The sequence below is a fragment of the Lutra lutra genome, chromosome 14 (genome assembly GCF_902655055.1).
Source record: "Lutra lutra chromosome 14, mLutLut1.2, whole genome shotgun sequence".
NCBI classification, from domain to species: Eukaryota; Metazoa; Chordata; class Mammalia; order Carnivora; family Mustelidae; genus Lutra; species Lutra lutra.
Genome location: NC_062291.1, coordinates 8,314,369 through 8,338,093, shown reverse-complemented (window position 1 = coordinate 8,338,093; position 23,725 = coordinate 8,314,369). Strand labels below are relative to the sequence as shown.

The following is a 23,725-nucleotide window of genomic DNA, read 5'->3' as shown; positions in this document are numbered from 1 at the left end:
CCTCACCATGGGCTCCCTCCCCTCACCCCATGGGGCCATGCCTATTCTTTACTCTGCACAGAGGACAAAACTGGCTTCCCAGAGGTCTGCTGGCCAGAGGCAGAGTAGGGTTCCTCCCAGGGATGTAGGACTCCAAAGCCCTTTGAGATCTGACAACTCGAGACATCTCAGAGCCACTTCGATCCAAACCTCCTTGCAATCTTCAATCACTTTGGCTCACTGTCAGCCACTACCTGAGATCCTGGACCATCTCCTTAGCCACTCTGTGCCTGTAAAAGAACAGCAGCACTCACTGCTAATCATGTTACTTCTACTAACTATCATCAACTTTGTAGGCAGCAAGGCCTTCTCAGAAACACCCAGAGAACAAGCCCAACCCATACTGAGAGATGCCCAGCAGCTGTTGCTGTTGGGCTGTGACAAACACCATGGCAGGGGCCATGAACGCCCCAGTGTGAACAGGGGAGTGGGGAGGGCGCCCTGAGGGCAGGTATCCCGCACTGCCAACTCCTATGATGGGGATCTCCCTCGGAAGCCTGTGTGCACACAACTATGAACCACGCCTCCCCCCGTGACAGAGGAGCTTTACTATGCATCCTCACAATCCATTTCTGATGGTGTTTGACCACTTAAGTAATGGAAGACCATCAGTTTCCAAAATTTCGTGAAATTTACATTAACTGAAAATTTTGTTTTCTAGACTCTATCTATTGGGGGGGGAGGGGGGAGGAGTAAAGGAGGGAGGGAGAAGGACAAGCAGATTCCCCACTGAGCGGTGAGCCTGGGCCCACCGGTTCTCAGGACCTGAGATCATGACCTGAGTTGAAACCGAGAGTTGGTGCCTTAATCGACTGAGCCAGCTGGGTGCTCCTGAGATTTTTGAAGTAACTTTCCAAGTACGCAAGAGAGGAGAAAATACGTTACCAAAGTATTCACAAAATGGTAATGATGGTGATGTTCTGTGCTTGTGGAGGGTTTCCTCCTCATGAATCCCTGAGTCAGGACCTTGGCTTAGAGCACCTGGCTCACAACCCCAACCCCCTCCTCTAACCCCTCCCCTAACCCCTCTCCCAACCACTTCTCTAACCCCTCCTCTAGCGACTCCCCTAACCACTCCCACCTTCCCAGGAATCAATCCATGTAACTGATGAAGAGCAGGAAAGTCTGTTGCTGTTGTCTGCTTCGTAAAGCAAGGTTGCTTGCTGCCACCTCTCTTCTGGATTATTTCACAGACATTAGACAAACCTTTAGAAGAAAGTTCTCCCTCATCTAGGAGAGTGGATCTTCCCACGTTTTATCACAAACCTTTCCTACAAACATTTCAGAAATGCCAATATAATACATGATATTTTCTACAAATGAATAAAAGCAAAGATTTATCTCATTCATGTAAATGCTAAGAAAGCAAGACAGCGAATTAGTGATTGAAGCCTCACACCTGAGGCTTACGCAGATGAGCAGAGACCTGCAGTTGATTCAGCTACAGAGAAGGAAGATACACGTAAGCGACGTCGACTTTGCAATCACGGGAAAACTATGATGTAGGATTTGAAAAGTCCTAGAAATGGTCACTGCCTCTCAAAACATCCCTCCTATTCTTCCCCACAGAGCCCAAGAAGCCGACGAGGCCTCAAACTTTTGATTTACCATAAGCCATAAAAGCTTTTCAATCTGGAGAAGTCCCTTTCTGAAATGGAACCGCCTTTTTGTGGCATTCTTTTAAGTCAGGTTCTCTCCTTCATTTCTTCATCCAAACTTATTTGTTGAACAGCCAGGGTCAGCATGGAGCCTGGAAGAGGACCCCCCCATCAGCCTCTTTGCTGGCTTGAACCACACAGACAGACAACTAAAGAAAAGGTCTCACCTGTGGTGAGATCTGTTTCCAGGACACTAAATGTGATTTTTTTATAAGCAGGATCTCAAGAAATCCATGCCATGACCCTGTGTGTTAAGGTTAACCAGGCTGTTTTTTGTGGAAAGAAAGAAAAACAGAGGTTGAGGTCTGGAAAGTTTCTTGGCCAAGGGGTCATCCCCCCAGAGGCCTGCCCCTGAGACTGAGGGTGGGAAGTTTCTGGAACAATGTCCCCCACACTAGGGCACTTGCTGGGAGGAATGCACTTACTGACAAGAGGTTTTATCTACACATACTCCTTGGTTTTCCTACCAAATAGGAATGCTGAGTCATGGAAACACTAAGTAGGAATTCTCAGGGGAAACACCAAGAAAGAAACATCAAGACTAGGGTGCTGAGTGACTGTCTTAAGTCAACCCTTCATCTGTCTCATGCCTTCAAACTACCCTTTGTCTCATACCACAACTACCCATGTCAGCATGTGGAGGGTTCGGACAGATGGGCTCAGAAGCCCTACAAACTCTGACTAAAAGAAAGACCCTATGACAAGATTTCACCTATGTCCAAGAGTTTAAAGGACAGCAGAGAGAGCCAAGATTCCACATCAGAAGAAGCCAGGATCTGGAGGAGAAAGGTACAGCTTAGTCCCTCACAGGCCTGCTTCGCATGGAAAGAAAGGCAGAAAATTCTGGCACTCCTTCCCGTGAGCATTGAAAGACCATCCTTCCTTCATTCCAAACTTACCACCCCCCCAAAAAACAAACGAACAAACAAACAAACGTAACATGCGGAAAGGCTGAGCCAGGGGCAGTGGTTTCTACCCCAACTATTCCTGAGTTAGTATTATGGTCTTAGAATACCTCACTTTTATTGTTTAACTGTCTCTGCTCTGAGTACATTTCAGAGAAAATTCTTAAGTGAGCATTCAAGTGAAGCCATAAAAATGTTCTATACTGTGATCAAGTGGGCATTTTAACAACTTATAATTACGCTTCTAATGTAGGAAACACTCCATGCATCCCAAGCTAAGCTTGTTAGGGGTCAGACAGATTCATGAATGTATGCAGTCTCTGTTATATTTCCATCCTGGGCTGTTTTTCTTCTAAGTGTTTATAGCTGCTTAAGCAGTGATTTAGAAAAAATACTTTGACTACTTTTTTTCACTCTACAAACCCACTTCAAATATTGTGGAAATATTAAAAGATATAATTCTCCCATTCTGTTCTCGTGCCTCAATGCCTTTTAGTTTGTGTTTTTGAGAACGCTGTGCATTGAAAGTAAGTGTGCTGGGTGTCCTGATACAAGGGTGGTGTTTTCCATTTGATGCCTGTTTCTCGAAGGTTCACTTAAGCCCAGAGGAGCCGCTGACATGTTCTGCTGCTCCTGTTCGGTCTCTGCCGTTCCATCACTGGGCTTACTTGCCCTACTCTGTGTTGCCAACAGTTTACCGGACTGCTGGGGGTCTGTGTTCTGGGATCCTGGCGTCTCAGCTGGACCCACCGGGAGAGCCCTGGAGACCACATGATCTGCCCACAGAGTCCTACCATAGCCCAAGGTAGTAACAGGGAATATCAAGGGCAGTGAGAATGCTTAGCACTGTTTCCCTGGGCTCCCTGTCCCCCTTGCCGGGCAGCACCCCACCTCAGCTCCTGGCCACCCACTCCCAGGACACAGTGGTGGCTGATGCAAATGAGGGTCATAAGAGCCTTCTGCACAATGTGACATACATGTAATCTTAGTGAGGCAGTGGCGGACCAGGGAAGAAAACAGTATCTGTTAAGTAGCTCTAATGCAGAGCTCCACTCTCCTGCAGTGTCCATGCGCAAATCTTTGACTCTTCTTGGACTTCCACTCTTTCCATGCAAAATTGAGGGGACAGTGACTACCTGGCTAGCCCCCACCATGGAGGAAGGAAGGGGTGCTTGTGATTTGTAAACTGAGAGAAAGCACACAAATACCATGGCCGATGATTTGTGGTACCAGGCCAGGTAGGTAGAAAGAGGTAAAGGCAGGAACAACAACAACAAAAAAAGGTGCAGTGTCCTTTTCTTTCAGAGAGTAACAGATGCACCAAGGAGTCTGAAAGGTGGCCAGGAGCTAGGGTCCAGGGCCTGGTGGACACCACGGACCCCTGAGCCTCAGCAGAATGCACAAATCTCAGTTCCACGTCACCATTAATGAACTGAAATATTTCCTCTCTGTCAATTTCAGGTGATGAAAGACTGTTTATATATTTTGGAACTGTCCTGGGCAGTACCAGAGTCTTGGTTTTCCTACCTGAGAAGGAAAATAAGGTTGAAAATGAGAATAAAGGGTGAAGACTGATCGTAAATTGTTAGCATTTCCTCTCTCCCTGATGACTCAACATCGCCAGGCAGAGGCTGTGAGCCCCCTCCTGGGCCCACCAGGGTGGTCAGGTTGGCTCCTGTCACAAGGTCCCCATCTCCCCCTCCCCTGTCTGTGACCCAGGGACTCCAAACATACCAGTGAAATCCCCTCAAGGCTTTGTGGCCATCCCAACACAGAATATAGGAACCTGCCCAGAGGTTCTCAGTGGTTAAGGTCTGCACCTACTGGATACAGTCACCTCCTGGACCCGCCTGCTGTGTGGCCAACAGCAAGGAGTGCTGGTTGTACCTCCCGCCCTAGCACCTGTGATCGTAACAAGTCCGGTCATTTCTTATCTTTCCTGAGCGTGATTTCCACAACCACGCTGGAATGTTCCTTAAAGACCCCACAAGGGGGACTGACGTCCCCCACACACAACACAAGGTATTGGCAGAAAACAGAATCTTCATTTTAAATACATGTGGTTTGGGAAAGCTAAATGATTCACTAAGCCAGACTTCTAGAAGTTTCCTACATCCTAGATGCCTGATGAACTCAGAGAGCCCGTTTCCTGCACAGTGGATCACAACAGCTCAGTTATTCTCTGCCCAAAATCCTTGCTTCCCTGCTCATGACTGACCCCGTTCTCATGACCCTCAGCCATGGCTTATGACTTGTCAATTCCCTTTGTGTAAAATACACTAGAAGGAGGACCTTGCATGACAAATGATTGAGACAGAAGAAGTCATACTTCTACCACAGTCTCTTAAAACACTAAGAAACTTCTTAAAACATGAATCAGAAGATGTCAGGACATCTAGCACAGGAGGCTATGCAGCTCTGTCTGAGTGGGCCAGTCCCTCAGATCACTCACCATCTATGACTGATTTGAAAAAGACAGTGTGTACTAAGTAAACGTAATATAACTTATATAATTTTGGAATGCTTTACAAAAAGGACAGAGTTCCTGATATTATCTTTTTATGATTCAGAAAAGAGTTAGTTTGACCTTTGCTCAGTATTTATTCAAGTGTGATTTTTAAGCCCCATTTTACCAAATGAGATGAATTATAAAGCTATGGGATATTGTAGCATGAGCAGTTCAGAAGTACTGAATGCAGCTGAAAGGCTAACCCATGCAGAGAGGATCTAAGGACAGGGGACCCGGAACAATGTGCTTGTGGATATCACCATAGGCTTATGTCACACACGACTTTTCAGTCTTACAATGAATGGGTTTTGTAAATTCAAAATTATTGTGCAGAAGCTGTGATAGCTGTCCTTGCCTTCCATCATCATTCTGGTGACTGGACACTAGGAATCCTATAAAATATTTTACATCAGCCCTGCCCACCCACCAGTGATAGAACTACGATATGCTCTATACATAGGGAATCATTTAAAAAGGTTATTTTCTATGAGATGACAGCTGCTTTCACCTGGAAATGCAGTAAATACTTTCCTTACAAGATTCCTATGACTGACGGGTGAGGAAACACACTGGACACCAAGTGCAAGGGGCTGGAGCCAGGCTCTCAGGGCTGCCCAGGCTGGTGCTCTGGGCGGGAACCAGCACCACCAGATCGGGAACCCCAGAGCCCAGGGTCTGTGGGGAAATGCAGCAGGTCATTGGTCGGAAGTCAGGGAGTGCTCTCTGGAGGAGGAGGAGGTGGATGCTGGGTTTTCACGGCACAGAGTTTAGACTGAGGCCACCAGAGCAGGGACGACTGGGGCAGGGCACACCTGCAGGGAAGACACCAAGCTGGAAGGAGGCTGCAGGGAGCTGGCAGGCTGCCCCCGGGACACGGGAGGACATTTAGGACACGGGCTGGCTGGGGGACAAGCCCGCAAGCCAGGTCAGGATGCCGCACTGTGAGGGGTCCTGAGTGTCTGAGCCAGGAAGGGTGACTGCGGTCTCCAGGCAAGGCTTCAGGGCACAGACCCACACATGCTTAGTGGGATGACCCCGCAGGGCCTGGAGTTGTGGAGGGGAGTGGGGCTGCTGGGAACCTGGGCTGGGAATATCTTTACAGACTGTATCTGAAATGGAGCTAATTAGTGATCAGGACTGAGTCAAATGGAGTGAGACCAGTTCTTGGAAGGTTGCAAGCTGGTTTGCCTCCTGGTGCCCAGCCTGGCTTTAGCTGTTGTCAGGTTTCCCTTCTTTTCCAAGACCCAGCCATGAAGTCAGCATCAGGCAGAGTTCCAGTCACTAGCTAGGCGTGGGTGGGGGCCGCCAGGAGCAGGGTCCCCATCTCCTCGTGTGGATACAGCTCCCCGAGGGATCCCTGGGGGGAGGGCCGGTGCCCTGAGAGACTCACGTGGATCTATGGTCCTCGATCCTCCCTAACCTGAGGTCGGAGAGGGGGCTGTCCCTCCTTCCTCTGGAGGGGGTGTCCTGGAGAGGGCACTGAGAGGGGGCCTGCAGACCTGTCATTTCTTTGCCAGTGGCCTCCCTGCTGCACTTGTTAGGGTCCCTGGGCTGTGAGGATATGCCCCACAGAAGTGGTCATTTAGTGAGTCCCCAAGATGGCACTGCTTCCCCTCCGGGTGACGGTTACATACAGCTGGCCCTTGGGAAACATCTGTTAGGAAACGGGAAGTGCGGGTGCCTGAAAATGGGCTGGAGGAGGGAAGGGCGAAGGGGCTTTGCAGAGCCAGCAAAGAGGCACACAGGACACTGCCGTAGGTTGGCAGGGACAGGTGAGGAGCCTGTCTGAGTGCTGGTCCCAGCTTGGGCTCCAGCTCTCTGTCAGTGTCACACACTGCCCACAAACCTTCCCTGAGGAGGGAAGGCTGCTTTGGTCACCAGCATGTTATTATGGTAACTGTCATGGCCTGAGCACCAGTGGGATGGTCCCTGGTACCCAGAAGCCTTGTCAGTGCCCTTTCATGCTATGAGTGTCCAGACACATGGTGTGTTTCCAGCAGCATCTGGAGAGAAGGATACCAGCCCTCAGTGCAGGAAGCAGATCTGTGTGCAAGGAGGAGCCTCTCCACTTATATGGCGGTCACTCAGTCTCTGTAAAAGTGACACTATCCCTGTGCAGTTTAAAGGTCCTCCTAGGCATCACACATACCAGGCTGGCAGGGTAAAGACCTCTTCTTCCACAAGTGACTGGAACCCACTAACACTGTGTTTTCATTTTAAACATATGGAAACTGTCAGATAAAAATAACAGAACATGAACATGTATGTACCAGCACATTTTGAAATAGACTGGATATTTTAAAAACTTACTTTAAAAATTCAGGAAAGTGATGTCAGCAAGAAGACACATAAGAAAACTCCAGGCCTGTTCCCTCCACAGAAACACCAAATACACAACTAGAGACTGACCAAAATAACATATGGGAACTATGGGGATGGCCGAAGAGTCACAGCAACCAAGTGAGTGCCCAGTCAAGAATGAGCCTAATGTGGCAGGGCAGGAAATTCCATGACTGTGCTGGGCAGAACAGCTTGAGCAGAGTGGTCACCACAAGCTAGTCCCCTCTGCAAGCCAGAGAGAGCAGAGTGGACTGATCTGCAACCTTTTGATTTCTAACCTGTCTAGGGGATACCTGAGGGACTGGTCTTGGGACACTCAACAAGAGTTCAGACAACCAAAAGTGGCTCACACCACAGAAGTGGAACGTCACTGGAAGCAGCAAGTATGACTTGTGAAAACCGTCCAAAACGTAATTACAGACACAGACATCTGGAGCAAGTGATTACTGATTGAGGAATACAATAGAACAGCTAACATCCCTAAAATGAGAAAGGGCATGAGCCTAACAGAGAAGAAAGCATTAAAAGCAGCCATATCAATGAGAGACCTGGGAAGAGAGCACATGCTCAGATGGAGGGACAAGAAAGGCATGAGAAAAATGCATGCCAAGCTGATTAGCGAGAGTCTCCCCTGCATGAAGCCAGCATGCAAAGCCTGGGAGAGGGGGCTGTTTTTAAAAATATCCAGTTTTCAACAGAAGATCACAAGGTGTACAAAGAAGAAGTAAAATGTGGCTCATTCAAAGGAACAAAATACATCTCCAGAAACCATCCCTAAAGAAAGATTGTCTTTGGACTTACTAGAGAAAGGCTTTAAAACAATTGCCTTAAATATGCTCTAAAGGCTAAAGGAAAACATGGACAAAAGAACTAAAGGAAATTGAGAAAATATATGAGCAAAATGAGAATATCTACAAAGAATTTGGAATTATTAGAAACAATCAAATGGAAATTTTGGAGGTGAAAAATACAAAACTGAATTTAAATAATATCATTTAAGGGGTTCAATAGCAAAGGCAAACAGAGAGAAAGGCTCAGCGAACTTGAAAATAGGTCATTTGAAACAGACATTTGAGACAGAAGAGTAAAATGAGAAAAAAAGGAAGAACAGTGAACAGAGCCTGAGAGACTTATGATGGGAGAACATCAAACTGACCAATATAGACATTATGGGACATGCAGGGGACAAAAGACAGAGAAAAAGGCAGAGAAGTTACTGCAAGAAATAATGGCCATGCATTTCACAAATCTGAGGAAAGCTATGGATATAGCAATACGAGCTTAACAAATGCCAAGTAGGATAAACACAAACAGACCCACACCAAAAGAAGATATACAGGGCAGCCTCTGTAAAACTATCAGTGGGTTCCTCAGGCAAAAAGGCAAGTCATGGAGAATTCAACATTAGGCAAATGTCCTGCAAAAATGAGTGAGAAAGAAAGACATTCCCAGATCAACAACAGAAACTGAAAATGTCCATTACCACTAGATCCGCCATTCAAGAAATGCTAAAGAGAGTCTATCCAGTTGGAGTTAAAGATGCTAGATGGCAACTCAAAGCCATATGAAAATATCAGATTCTTCAGGAGAGACAAACACATGGACAAATACAAAAACTAACAAAGTATTATTGTACTTTTAAATTGTTACTCCTTTCCACTTTTATTGAGAAATTACTGAAATACATATATATAAATTGACTTTTTATTCTTTTACAAGATTTACAACAAATAGCCATGAATATATGTTTAAGTATATATAGTAATTATAAACCTATGTTACTAAGTACAAAATATATAAAGATGAAATTTGTGACATCAGTAGTGTAAAGTGTAGGTGAATAAATAAATAAATAATAAGGTGTGGGTAGAAGGGTGAAAAGAAGGGGTGTTGTATGCAATAAAGTTAAATATCAGGTAAAAACAGGTTATTATAACTTTAAGATATTATATGCAATCCCCATAGAAATCACAAAGAAAATATTTATAGAATTTACAGAAAAGGAAATGAAAATTAAATCAAAATGTATAAATCAAAACGAGTAAAAAAATTAAATTCAAAAGAAGACAATAAAAGAGGAAAAAAACAGTTAAGACATAAAGACAACAAATAACAAAATGCCAATAGTAGGCCATCCTACCAGTAACCACTTTAAATGTAAATGAATTAAGTTCCGCAATCAAAAGGCCTGTATTGACGGAATGATACCAAAAAACTAAAACAAAAAACAAAATCAAAAAACCCAGGATCCAACTTTATTCTCTCTATAACACACTCATTTGAGATGTAAGGACACAAACATAGAGTTGGAAGTAAAAAGGATAGGACAAGATATTCCATGCAATTAGTAACCAAAAGACCAGGGTTGGGTATATGAATATCAGATAAAACAGACTAAGGCAAGAAGTCAAGCAATGAAGAAGAACATTATTCAATGATAAGAGGTCTATTCACCAAGAGGATATAAGAATTATAAATAAATGTGCAGCCAACGTCAGAGCACCTACATATCAAACTGACAGAACTGAAGGGAGAAATAGATTGATGTAGAATAAAAGAAGGAGACTTCAATACCACATTTTCAATAGCAAACAGAATAATCAGATAGAAGATCAGTAAAAATTAGGGGACCTCAACAAGACTATAAGCCAATTGGTCACAAAGAGATTTACAAACTACTCCATCCCACAAGAGTAGAATACACATCTTTCTTGAAAAGACATGGAACAATCTCCAGTTTAGATCAGATGTTAGCCCATAAAACAATTCTTAAAAAATTTAGAAAGATGGGGATCATGAAAAATATCTTTTCTGATCAAAATAAAATGAAACCGGAAAGGTTTCAGAAGGAAAACTGGAAAATCTACAAATATGTGGAAATTGAACAATACCTTAAACAACAAATGAGTCAAGGAATAAATCACAAAGGAAATGTGAAAATTTATTGAGAAAAATGGGAATAAAACCACAACCTAGCGAAACTTATGGGATGTAGCAAAAGAAGTGCTGACAGGGAAATTTATAACTATCAATGCTGACATTGAAAAAGAAGAAATATCTCCAAGTCAGCAACCTAACTTTACACCATAAGGAACTAGAAAAAAAGAAGAAGAAATGAAATCAAAAGCAGCAGAAGGAAAAAAATAATAAAAATTAGCAAAATAGAGAATAAAAATAAGATAAACAAAACAAGATAAGCAGAATAGAGAGTAGAAACAGAGAAAATCCCCAAAATCAAGAGTTGACCTTCAAAAATCAAAAACTGACAAGCCGTTAGTGACACTGACTAATTAAAAAAAGAGAGAATACTCAAACAGCTAAGGGCAACAATGAAAGTTGGTCATTACGACAGATTTTATAGATAGGGAAGGGTTATAAGAGAATACTGTGAACACTGAATAGTAAAAAATAACTGAGATGAAATGGATTAATTCCTAGAAATATGAAATTTCACCAAGACTAACCCAAAAAGAAATAGAAAATATGAACAGATCCATAACAAGTAAGGCTACTGAATCAGTCATCAGGTCTCCTTACAAAGAAAAACATTGGACTTGATGGTCTCACTGGTGATTTCTACCAAATATTTAAAGAAGAGCCAACACCAATCCTCTTAAACATTAACAGAAATATGAAGAGGAGAGAGAACTCCCTGACTCATTCAATGAGGCCAGCATTACTCCATAATCCAGAGATACTACAAGAAAAAACAACTGCCAACCAACATCCCTGATTAAGACCAGTGCAAGAATTATCAACAAAATACTAGCAAACTGAATTTGGTAGCATATGAAAAGGATTATGCATCATTACTAAGTGCGATTCATTCCTGGAATGCAAGAATGAGTCAATATACAAGAAACAGTCAGTGTCATAGGTCACATTACGAAAGGAAGGGTAAGTCACATGATCATCTCAACTGATGCAGAAAAAGCACTTGACAACATTCAACACGTTTTCATGATAAAAGCACTCAACAGACTACGAATAGAAGAAACTATGTCAACATAATAAGAGCCATATATGAAAAACCCACAGTGAGCCTCATACCCCACAGCGAAAGGTTACAAGCTTTTCCGCTAAGATCAGGAACAATTCAGGGAAGCCAGATTTTGTCACTTCTACTAAACATAATACTGGAAGTACAAGCCAGAACCGTTAGGCATGAGAGGGAATCCAAATTGGAAAGAAATAAGTAAAATTATCTCTGTTTGCAGATGGCATGATCTTATATGTAGAAAACCCTGAAGATTCCAGGAAAACAACAACGATAGTTGACCAAAATCAACATACAGAAATCTGCTGCAATTCAATACCCCAGCAATGAATAATTTAAAAAGGAAACTAAGAAAACAATTTCATGTGTAACAGCATCAAGAAGAATAAAATACATTGGAATAATCTTAACCAAGAGGTAGTAGAGTTGTACACTGGAAACTATGAAATGCTGCTGAAAGAAATGAAAGAATACACTTATAACTGGAAGGCTATAACTGGAAGGCTATACCATGTTCATGTTTTGGAAACCTTGATATTTTTAAGATGTTAATGCTTCGCAAAGGGATCTACAAATAATTTTCAACATGGGTGCCAGGATTACTCAACAGGGAAAGGACAGTTTTCCAACAACCGAGGCTAGGAAAATTGGATAACAGTATGCAAAGGAATAAAAATGGACCTTCACCTTATACCATATACAAAAATTAACTCAAAATGAATCAAAGTACTCAGCATAAGACCTAGGGCTATAAAAACTCTTAGGGAAGAAAAACAGGACAAAAGATTTATCACATTAAATTTGATGATGATTTCTTGGATAGGACACTAAAAGCACAGACAACATAAGATAAAATAGATAAATTCAAATACATCAAAATTTAAAACTTTTGTGCTTCAAAGAATGCCATCAGCAGAGTGAAATGGCAACCCATGAATGACAGAAAATATCTGCAAATTCTCTATCTGATTAGGGGTTCATATCCAGAATATATAAAGAACTTTGTACATCCCAGCAACCAAAAAATCAAACACCTTGATTTTAAAATGCACAAAGTACTTCAATAGACATTTATCCAAAGAAAATATACAAATGTCCAATGAACACATGAAAAGATGCTCAACTTCAGAAGTCATCAGGGAAATGCAAATCAAAACTACAGTGAGACACCACTTCCCACCCTTTGGCTATTTTTTTTTTAATGGGAAATAAGATGTGTTGATGAGCATGAGTTGGAGCCGTGGTGCACTTGTGGGAATGTAATGCAGCAAAGCAGCCATCTCCTCAAAAACTTAAAAATAGAATTGCCACAGAATCCAGGAATTGCACTTGTTGGTATACACCCAAAAGAACTGAAAGCAAGGTCTCAAAGATATTTGTTCATCCAAATTCACAGCAACTTTATTCACTATAGCCAAAAGGTGGAAAAATCCCTCAGGAGAGGAGATGAGCAGAACTGGCATATACATGCTGTAAAACATTCTTCAGAATTCGACACACGCCCCAGCACTGATCAATCTAGAGGACATTATGCTACGTGAGATCCACCCGTCACAGAAGGACCAAAATGGTATGACACCACTTAGATGAGGTGCCCGGATGAGTCAAATTCACGGAGACAGAAAGTGGAACGGCGGTTGCCAGGGTCTGGAGAAAGGGAGGGATGGGGAATTAGTATCTAGAGGGCAGTGAGTTTCAGTTCGGCAAGATGGCAAGGATTCTGGAGAGACCACAATGTGAAAATGCTAATGCCATTGACCCGTCTACTTAAAAATAGTTACAAAGTTGGGCGCCTGGGTGGCTCAGTGTGTTAAGCCGCTGCCTTCAGCTCAGGTCATGATCTCAGGGTCCTGGGATCGAGTCCCACATCGGGTTCTCTGCTCAGCGGAGATCCTGCTTCCCTCTCTCTCTCTGCCTGCCTCTCCATCTACTTGTGATCTCTCTCTGTCAAATAAATAAATAAAATCTTTAAAAAAAAAAAAAATAGTTACAAAGTTAACTTCTATGTTATGTCTGTTTTACCACAATAAGAAATATTTAAACAAAAAGTACACTTCCATTAATGTAAATGAGACCCAGCCTGATTTGTGATGCAGTGAGAAACCCAATTCCTGCACATACACTCCCTGGGGTGATGGGGAACCTCACCCAACCCGCCCCTCCATGCAGATCTCCTGGTCACCCTGTGCATCAGCCACCATGCCCACCCCCAACATCATGGCAGTGACATTGGACCCACCTGCCATCATGCCTCGTTTCGAGTCACAGAGTGGCAGGACGCTTGGCACAATTTCTCACCTGTCCTCACACAGTGGGAATATACCCACCACCAACTTCACATGGTGAGGGCCCCAAAATGCCCACTCCGGTGTTTCTTTTTGTTGTTGTTGTTGTTGTTGTTGTTTTTAAGACTTTACTAATTTATTTGAGAGAGAGAGAGAATGCATGTGCATACACTGAGAGAGAGCACATGAGCCAGGACAGGAGAGAGTGAGAAGCAGCCACCCCGCTGAGCAAGGAGCCCAAGGCGGGGCTCGATCCCAGGACCCCAGGATCATTACCTGAGCTGAAGGCAGACGCTTCACCACCTGAGCCCCACAGGCACTCAGAATGCCTAGTCTCTTAACCTAGATGTAGCTACCACCAACACCTTTTATCTTCAAGGTAATGAACTCTGACTCATTAATCCAAACAGAGTAGTGAAACACAGGAAGTTACAATCCATGACTCCATTAGGATAAAAGCAGAGGCTTCCCCTCCCACCCCCTTATGATTTGCATGGGGGCAGGGAGTACAGCTGAGCAGCCAGGTCTGACTGAAACAGCCCCCTGCCCCAAGAACAGGTAGCAGCCTCTCCCAGAAAGCTGTCTGTGGGCCTGTCCCCACTGGGCTTCTTAGGGACTGGAAAGCAGTGGATCATCTCCAGAGGTGCCCGGTAAGCTAAGCAGGACCGAGGTAACAAAATCCGCCTTCCGCAAACAACATAAAATGTCTAATTAAAAAAAAAAAAGTGTAATTTGGGAGTCACAATGCTAACATCAGGAGTAAGAAGCAGAAAGCAAAACCGAAGCACATTCAGCCACAAAGTGTGAAGGAAAAACTTAAAATGAGATTTGAAAATGACATGGAATTGATGAATGGAGAGCCTTGGCTCTGGGGTGCTGTCCAGCCCCCTGCCGGGGAGCTGCAGGGAGACTGGCAGTCAAATGGCAGGCGTCTGAGTCTCTGCCTGTGGTGATGGAGCCAGGAACTTCCAGCTACCTCTCCCCTATGTCCCCTTTCCTAATCTCATGATTCTTCTGATTCATGCTTGGCCCACAGTAGTTCCTCAGAATCAGGCTCCAGGTTTGGAGTGATCCAGAGAATAAGAGGTATAAGGGCTGGAAAGAAGGATTTCCTAAGACAGCGACTTCAAAGAGAAAGGATATGAGAGCCAGAAAGACAGAGAGAACTGAGCTCAGAGACACTCTGTCCAGACAAGGGCCACAGAAAACCAGAGACTTCTAGGATGGCCGTCTTCCCTGCCTTGCATTTCCCTGAACCAAGATGCCCCAAGATGCTGAGCAAGTCCCCAGCCTGGGATGAGGCAGGCAATGGGTTTTCCCAATGCTGAGCAGCTCTCTTTGCTGGCACCCAAACCTGGAGGGAACCGCTGGGCCTGCTCTGCATCTCACTCCCACCAGAGAGAAACCATCAGCAGAGGCACCGTGGGGGAACTCTGAACAAGATGGCAAAGCTCTAGGAACCGAGCCCAGGTGGGACTGGGACGGCAGCCAAAACACATCATTCTGGAATGCCACAGAGGATCCCGAGGGCAGCAAGTGCCCAGACGTCTCCTGACCACTGTCCTTGGGTACTTTCCTGGGAGAATGACAAGGGGCCACACAAGTGCCCAGGTTCCTGCTGGAGCCAGACATGTGTCCCTCAACATGCTGTCGTCCAAACAGAGACTGCCCATGACGTGTGTGTCAGTGTCTGGAGACTTTCAGAAATCTCACTTAACCAGAGGACTTGGAAGAACGAATTTACTTGGCTAAACAACTGACACCAACTCCCGGGCTCTGGGAGGGAAACTACACTAGGCTGCACATGACCTCACCCCTTCGATTGTACACTACGTCCAGGAACAACGGGGAGATGTTTTCAGTGTTTCACTGCAGCACAGGGCTGTTTGACTTAGCGCATAGATCATACAGGGCCACACGCATCTTATATTCACTTGAAAACATGCTCAGGTACTTTGGGGGGACTCTGTCTCTGTGCTCAGTCTGACAGATCCGCAGCAACAGGCAGTGACTGGCACAATTCATACTGAGAGACGGCTCTCAGGAAGGAACATACCGAGATGCTTTCTTCTCGCCAGTACTGCTTCCAGTTCCTCCCGCCGTCACTGAACATGAGGACATAGCTGCTCACCCAGTCGGAGCTCCCGTACCCTCCCTGCGTGGCCACAGCTGTGACCTCCATTCTCTCTCCAAGGTCGACCTGCAGCCACTGGTATTTATCTGACGCAATTGGAGACCAGCCACCGGCCCCTTGAGGGGAAACAGAAGCAGGAGAAAATAGTAAAGGGAAAGAAATCATTAAGACCTACATTATCCTGTGAAGAAAGAGATCATAAATAAAACTTACAAAAATCAGAATTCCAAATTCTAGAACATATAACCCCCCCATGATCACAACAGACACACATGCACTTAAAACCATGGGTTAAGTGAAGAGATGAATCCTACATTCCTCATAAATTGCTCTGATTTCTCGGTCATAACCCTGACTCTCGGGTGTCCAGCGGTCCCAGGCAACAGATGGCTGACCAAACACCAGGTCACCGCATCCCTGCTTGAGACTAGTGTCACCACCGGCCTATATGTATGACATACCTTTGGCTGGACCTGAAGGAAAACAGCAGACCGTGGTAGAACTAGAAAAGCTTAATTCTGGAATCCCAGCATGAGAAAGTACCGTACCGAATGACGGGATAGGAAGGGTGGTGATGGCAAACCTGACATTCGATACACTTACAGGTTCATGTGAGAAACAGGCATTTCGAAGAACCATCCGAAATGCAGAGCGGCAGGGGTGGATGTGAAGGTTTTCCTGCGCAGGGAGGGAGAGCCTGAGGGGCAGCGAGGAGCTTGAGGGAGAACACAGAGCAAGCGAATAACAAGGACATTCTAGGTTTTCGAGACAACAGGTGCAGAGCAGAAATCATGAGGCTTTGTCATGTCCAGTGAGAAACAGATGAGACACAGACTCAGAGTAGGCTCCCAGAGGCTGTGTTGGGACATATTTTGTTCTTCCAGGTCCCAGAAACGTGGATTTTGAAATTGGAATTAGACATCACATTGAAGTTTCTGGTTTTAAATTAATAAGTAATTAAAAAACTGGAAAATAAGCTTGAAACACCTTCTGGAACTGATATTTTGCCAATTATCTATGTCCAGAAAACACGAGTCATGGAAGTCACCTGTAATATGATAAGAGGGGTCTTGGAAAACAATTTTCTCCACCGTCTGACACCTCGCTTGAGGTTGTCATAACGAGGCCTAACGCATTAGACCGCATTGACCATCTTCCCGTGAGGGGATTTTACAGACCCCCGCACTGGGTTTGCTAAGGCCTGTAGGGCTGGGTGTATGTCAGGAAGTGTGTGACATGGTCCCAGGATGGCTGGGAGGGAAACGGAAGTGGGGTGCTTGCATCAGGATTGGGGGTGTCCCCAGGGGGCGGGCACGGACATCTCTTCACCATGTCCTCCCTTCACGACATCTTCCCCTTCACCACGTCCTCCCTTCACCACAGTGTTCAAGCACGGACTTCAGGAGAACCCAGATTCTTTCTCATTTCTTTCTACCCAGATTTCCCAGACTGAATCTTCGTTCAAGTATTCCAAATTTTCCTCTCAATGTGCCGCAAGCACAATGCATTTTTCTTTGACCCAGAATCCAAAATGTGCTGCATTTTGGGTTGTTCTATAATGCATTTTTAACTTTTTCTTCTGAAATAACTTCCAATTGCCCAAATAGATACAAATGTGGTAAAGGGGATTCTTGTCTCCTTTTTACCTGGTTCCCCCCAAAGTTAACATCCTACATCGTCATGGGGCTTTTATCAGGATGAAGGTATTTACACAGGTACAGTATTAATGCAATGACAAACGTTATTTGGATTCCCCAGTGTCCCCACTGACCCCATTCCTCTGTACCATGAGGCTGTTTACACATCGAGTCTCCTCTGTGTCCTCAGCCCATACCAGTTCTGCCACCCTTCCTTGCCTCTCGTGACAAGATTGGTTCTGCTGCTTTGTCCGAGGGCCCCGCTCGCAGCTGATGACTGGAAGTCTTTCTGTATTCTAGCTGAAAGCCACTCACAGTCCAAGGGATATTTCTTGTCAGCCAGGCATGATTTTTATAATTGTCACAAAAATAACCTTAAAAATTAGGTGTTGGCATTCAGCAGATCGTTTTAACGTGGAGATTCCACATTGAAATTTCCTACAGATCACTTTAGATCTCTGAGGGACTACTGATGTTCTGTATCTGGGTTCATCCTCGTTCACAGCAGAGTTCTGTAGAAGGTACTGATGATACCCTTGCTGGAATTTGCCATCTTTCCCCATGAATTTTAACCTCTCTCGAGGCCAGGAAGTATCACCAGCATGGCGTCACCCGTGCAGGGAAGCAAATCAGTAAACAGATCACGATGCCACCAGCATGTTGCCCTGGGACCAGCCTCTCCCACAGGTGCAGCTGCCTACCTGTCAACTAGCCTCCCCCACCCACAGGTAACCAACCCTGAACATCTCATCCTGACCTGCGGTGAGGACATGCTTCTGGCATGCATGTCAAGCCATCTGATGAACTTGAGGCAGCGACAGGCATGGAACGGCAGAATCCGCTATACCAGGGGCAGTTCGCTCCAGCAGGCTAACAAGGTCCCCGTGCCCCCAGATCGCTGCTGAGGGCCGATGTGCAGGGGGAGTGTGCAGCCCCCACCCCCGTTACCTGCCTCTCTCCCACCTCTGCCCCTTCCTGAATACAGTGTCACAATGTGTACCAAGGAAAACCTATCTGGGGGCCCCACCTGCATAGAGCAAACTGCAGAGCCTGGAAGGTCACCCCACACAGAACATCCTTCCCCCTCCTGGGGACAGTGTGCTAGCTGTGTGTTGCGGCAGTGAGGGAGGCACAGCAGGAGGATATGTGCAGCACCCAGTGTCGTCCCTCCCACGGGCTGCTGGGTGCTGGATGACAGTCGCCGTTACAACGGCCGTCTCCACCGCGGCTTCCAGGTGCATGAGGGGCCACAGCGCTGGTGCTGAGATTTCTGGTGACCTTATCACTGAAGGTCTGTTGCCTGCACTTCTTCCCAGACAAAGGTAAGATGGCGAAGAAAGTCAAACTTGTCACTCATGCGTGATGGGCCAAGGACCTCGCCCGGGACCCCACGTGGGACCCCACAAGCCCCACACCCAGCAAGCAGGACCGGCGTGATGGTCCCTGCTCTGCCGATGAGGAAGACACAGCACTTGAGGTTCCTGTGAGGGTGTTGGATGAAAGCTTGGCCCCCTTCCACTCTCAACCCCTTGTACAGACATCTCCCTGCAGTTCCTCAGTTATTCAAGATTGTCTGCTGACCACCAGTCAGACTGTATTTAAATTGATCTGTTGGAAGGTTTCCATCTCTAGTTAATCCTGTGTGACTGCTTCCCCCCCGCTTTGGTGGCCCTGACAGCGTCAGGGACACTTCCTTGGGGAGAGGAAAGGTTGGCTAGGAAACTCTCAGCGGGGCCTGAATTGCTCTGTCCGCTAATGGCAATGACAGTGACCACAGCCCCTGGTGCTCACGGAACACGTGCTCATGTGAACGTTGGCTTTATGCAGAGAAGAACATGACCCCGGGGGCGAAGAACCAAACCTCACGCTTTCTTCAAGCTTCAGCAAGCATGAGAGCAGCCCCAAGAGACTCTTCGCTCCAGGAAACCAGGGTGGCTGGAAGGGGAGGTGGGCGGGGGATGGAGTAGCAGGGTGGTGGGAACAAAGGGGGTCATGCAATGTGATGAGCCCTGGGTGTCATTCGCAATGACGAATCACTGAACTCTAGCCTGAAACTAAGACTGTACTACGTGTTAACTAACTTGAATTTGGAGGGAGAAAAGGTACCCACAGAGCAGAAGTCAAGCAGGTTAGTTGGAAGTGAACAGACCTACCCATCTTCAGAGTGTCTATGCTGAGCACATAAGTGGCTCTGCTACAATTGTTGCCAAGGGGAGTGTCCCCCCGCGATCAATACTCCGTTGTCTGGGAGGGGATCACATCCAGCAATGGTGTTCTTTCCTCATTAGCTCTGAGTTCTACGCAGGGCCCAGCAGGAGTGGGAAGGGCAGGAGAGAAGCAGGAGCCCATCGCTGCCTGCCCCAGGAAGGTGACAGGCATCCCCAGGAAGGTCATGGGCATTCCTAGGAAGGCAACGGGTGTCCCCAGGTAGGTGACGGGCATCCCCAGGAAAGAGGGGCCAGCAGGCAGACAGGCTCTGGCGATGGTGTTGAGGTCCTCCTGACCTCCCCACTCAGGGGTCCCAGGGCTGAACGAGCTGAAGCCTGGGTCAGACGCTGCTGTTATTGAGGGCATTAAGGCATTTGCTGCAACTCTGGTTCCTCAAGAGGCAGCACCAGCTGTGTCCAGGTAGCATTCCAGCCATCAGGATGGAGTAGGCCCAGAAACCCTGCATGGGGCCCTCAGCTCCCCTGCCTGTGTGCTTCCTGCACTGCACTAGGAGCCTCAGCCGGGAGAAGAGGACATTTCCCACGAAGGGCACCTGGAGGGGAACGGTCACCGCAGCTGCCTCAGTGTGAGCCGGGTTCCTACGTGCAATGCAAAGACGCCCGAAATGGCTTGGTAAACAGACCCTTTGAAAGTCAAATGAAAATATGTGCTCGGTGCACACCTGTCACCCTGAGTTTGCTTTAAGTGCCAGTGATCTTGAGGAAGAGAAAGTGCCTCACAGGCATTCACGTGTGACCTCCCCAGGGACAGATTTCCATGCCCTTAGGCACGAAGTGTTCTGACTGCAGCTCTGTTTGCATAAAACAGACAAAAATGGGTCAGTCCCATATGTTTTGTTTTGCTATCCTCACACAGACTCCTGAACATGTAGTAGAGACCCACTGAGATCTGACCAGAGGCTCTCAGCTCCAACTCATTGGAAGTTCTGCCCCGGCAAAACATGAGATGGTTCTGCCAATTTCCCACTGTGGAAACAGAACAAGAATTGCCCAGCAAGCCTATCACGATCCAAACAGGTCATAAATCCTTCATTTATGACCGAATAAAATGTGTGACTGACCTCATTCATGTCCTGTGAAATCTCTATGTTTACAAGGAGTGCAGCTCTGGACGTGCCCTAATTCTAGGAGGGCATCCTCTCAGCGGCCCCCTGACTCACGCAGAACAGATGGGATATCAGATCACCCCCGATGCCATCAGAACAGGGGCACCTCCCTCTGCTGTGGGCAGACACGTGGGGAGTCCAGGGCCCCAGAAGGGCAGGAGGCCAGCCAGCCCACTGCTCCTGACAGGAGCTCAGCTGCATGCTTGCAAGGCAATGTCTCCTTTTTAAAAAATCCAGTATGGTGGAGGATTGTGTCAAGAAATGCAGGGGGCGGGCGCCTGGGTGGCTCAGTGGGTTAAGCCGCTGCCTTCGGCTCAGGTCGTGGTCTCAGGGTCCTGGGATCGAGGCCCGCATCGGGCTCTCTGCTCAGCAGGGAGCCTGCTTCCCTCTCTCTCTCTCTGCCTGCCTCTCCGTCTACTTGTGATCTCTCTCTGTCAAATAAATAAATAAAATCTTTAAAAAAAAAAAAAGAAATGCAGGGGGGAGCTGCTCGGAAGACAAAACCATGACAACTAAATTAGCCACCCATTTGTGACTTCTCAGTCAGCCAAATGCCTCTGGGGAAAAAGAAAGAAAATTCCATTGATGCTAAAACTTGCACTCTCTTGAAGGACACTGTATGGCTTAATTCCTAACTGTTTGTAATCACGCCATGAGAGTCTCTGATGAAAAGAGTTGTGAACTGATTACCTGCTGTAGGAAACAGAGTATTGTAATGAATGCAAAAATGGGGAGGCCTGAGCATCACGTGACGTGATGAGCAGCACAGTGCGGGGGGGTGTGCATTCAAAGGATGGCACGTGAACATGTCAGAGCAAACCCCACTCCCCCGATTTCCTCAGAGGAACACAGCAACGGGACAACAGTCAGACTGCAAGGATGGCAGGAAAGAGAACAGGGGGCCCTGGGATCACCATTCCCCCATCAGCCCCTAGTCCAGGCAGGTCTCCCTTCACGTTCACAGCAGCAGAGCAGCTGACCACAGGGGACCCAGGGAGGTCCCAGCAGCCCTTGTCCCTGACTATGGTCCTCCTGAGTCACAGGTTAAAGGAGAAGTTCAGGACTCCCATGTCAATTTCAATATGGTGCCTGTGACCCATCAGGGATCCCAGGTGCCTCGGGAAGGATTGCTAACTGGACCCCACCACTTTGGCAGACAGGAAGGCCACCTTAGCTGGCAAATCTTTAGCCAGGGGCCCTGGAAAAGAAATTCCTAGGAGGGGGAATGTGGATGAACATGGCTGGATGGAAAATAAATGTAAAGATAAAGTGTTTATGCCTTTTCTTAGAGAAGTGATCTGAATCACAGCCTTTCTTCTTAAACAAATTCTCAGGTGTTGCTCTCCACTCAAGTCATGATCTGGAGGGCATGAGATCGAGCCCCATGTCGGGCTTTGTGCTCGGTGCAGAGTCTGCTAGTCCCTCTCCCTCTGCTCCTTGCCTCACTCACATGCTCTGTCCTTCTAAAATAAGTAAATCAATTCTTTAAAAAGAATAAAAATAAAGAAAATTTATGTACTGACTATTGTCTTACTACCTTATACATCAGGTAGATGCAACGATCAGCTACATACAAAATCCCTGGTAGGAGCCATGAAGGTTCAGATAGTTCTACTTTTCTATAAGAATATTGAAAGTTCAAAGACTGCTGGGCAAAATAGGGAGGTAAGACAGACCTCCAGGTACCATAATATAGACCAAGGACATTTTAATCATATAATCAAGTTGTCTAACATGGCTTCCATCACCAGATCTTGCACCAAATTTTCAAAAAAGCTACAACTACTATATAGGAAGAATCATTGTCATCATTATCATAATCCTCCATATTTTATACGGTCCACATTTTACATCATAATATCCTAAGCTGAAGCGTTCTCCAGCATTTACAAAGTCAAAAGAAATTCCAGGAAACAATCTGAGATATTGGCTTTAGTTTTTTTTTTTTTAAGATTTTATTTATTTATTTATTTGAGAGAAAAAGAGAGACAGAGAGAACACAAGCGGAGTGAGGGGCAGAGGGATAAGCAGGCTCTCCTATGAGCAGGGAGCTTGGTGCAGGGCTCAATCCAGGGACCCCAGGATCATGGGCCCAGCCAAAGGCAGAGGCCCAACCAACTGAGCCACCCAGATGCTGGCTTTCAACAGAAAATATGCATAGATAATCTTTCAGAAGGAACATTGACAAACCGTGCTGTCTGAATCCTGCCTTAGGAATGGGTATGAAATCAGATGGTAAAATGAAGGAATATTTAATGATTTATGTATTGTGTACAATCAGAGTAGCAACAGCCACAAGAAAGAACCTCATCAGTTGATTGTCATGCTCTTAAAAATTTAATTTAATGGAAGGGGAGGTGAACCATGAGAGACTATGGACTCTGAAAAACGATCTGAGAATTTTGTTAAGGGGTGGGGGGTGGGAGGTTGGGGGCACCAGGTGGTGGGTATTGTAGAGGGCAGGGATTGCATGGAGCACTGGGTGTGGTGCAAAAATAATGAATACTGTTATGCTGAAAAAATAAAAAATTAAAAAAAAATTTAATTTAAATCTGCAAAGAGTGATCTGACTATAGTAAATACATTTGATATTTACAATTTTACAATGGTTGCTTATGATAGTCTAAGTTATTAATTTTTTAATTAAGTATAATGGAAATAAATTCATCTTAAACACTGGGATTTTCAATTCTGATGCTTATAAACTTCACAGTGCCACCACACTGACAGGACCAGAGGCCTGAATCATAAAGATATTCTGTATATGCAAATCCGAAACACAATACACAGGCCCCTTGGGATCCTTTAAACTAATTAAGGATGGTGCTTATTTGATTTTTACAGCCTTTGGGCAACCATTGGAAAGTTTAGATGTTAAGCTGGTATT

General features: G+C 45.8%; 1 protein-coding gene across 1 annotated transcript in view; it reads right to left on the bottom strand.

Moving 5' to 3' along the window:
• Positions 1–23,725, bottom strand: part of LOC125084687 (contactin-associated protein-like 3) — a 158,984-nt gene that overhangs the window by 112,497 nt on the left and 22,762 nt on the right. Inside the window, exon 3 of the mRNA XM_047702357.1 lies at positions 15,790–15,983. Within this exon, the coding sequence (XP_047558313.1) occupies positions 15,790–15,983 (194 nt within the window). The remainder of the gene's footprint in view (positions 1–15,789; positions 15,984–23,725) is intronic.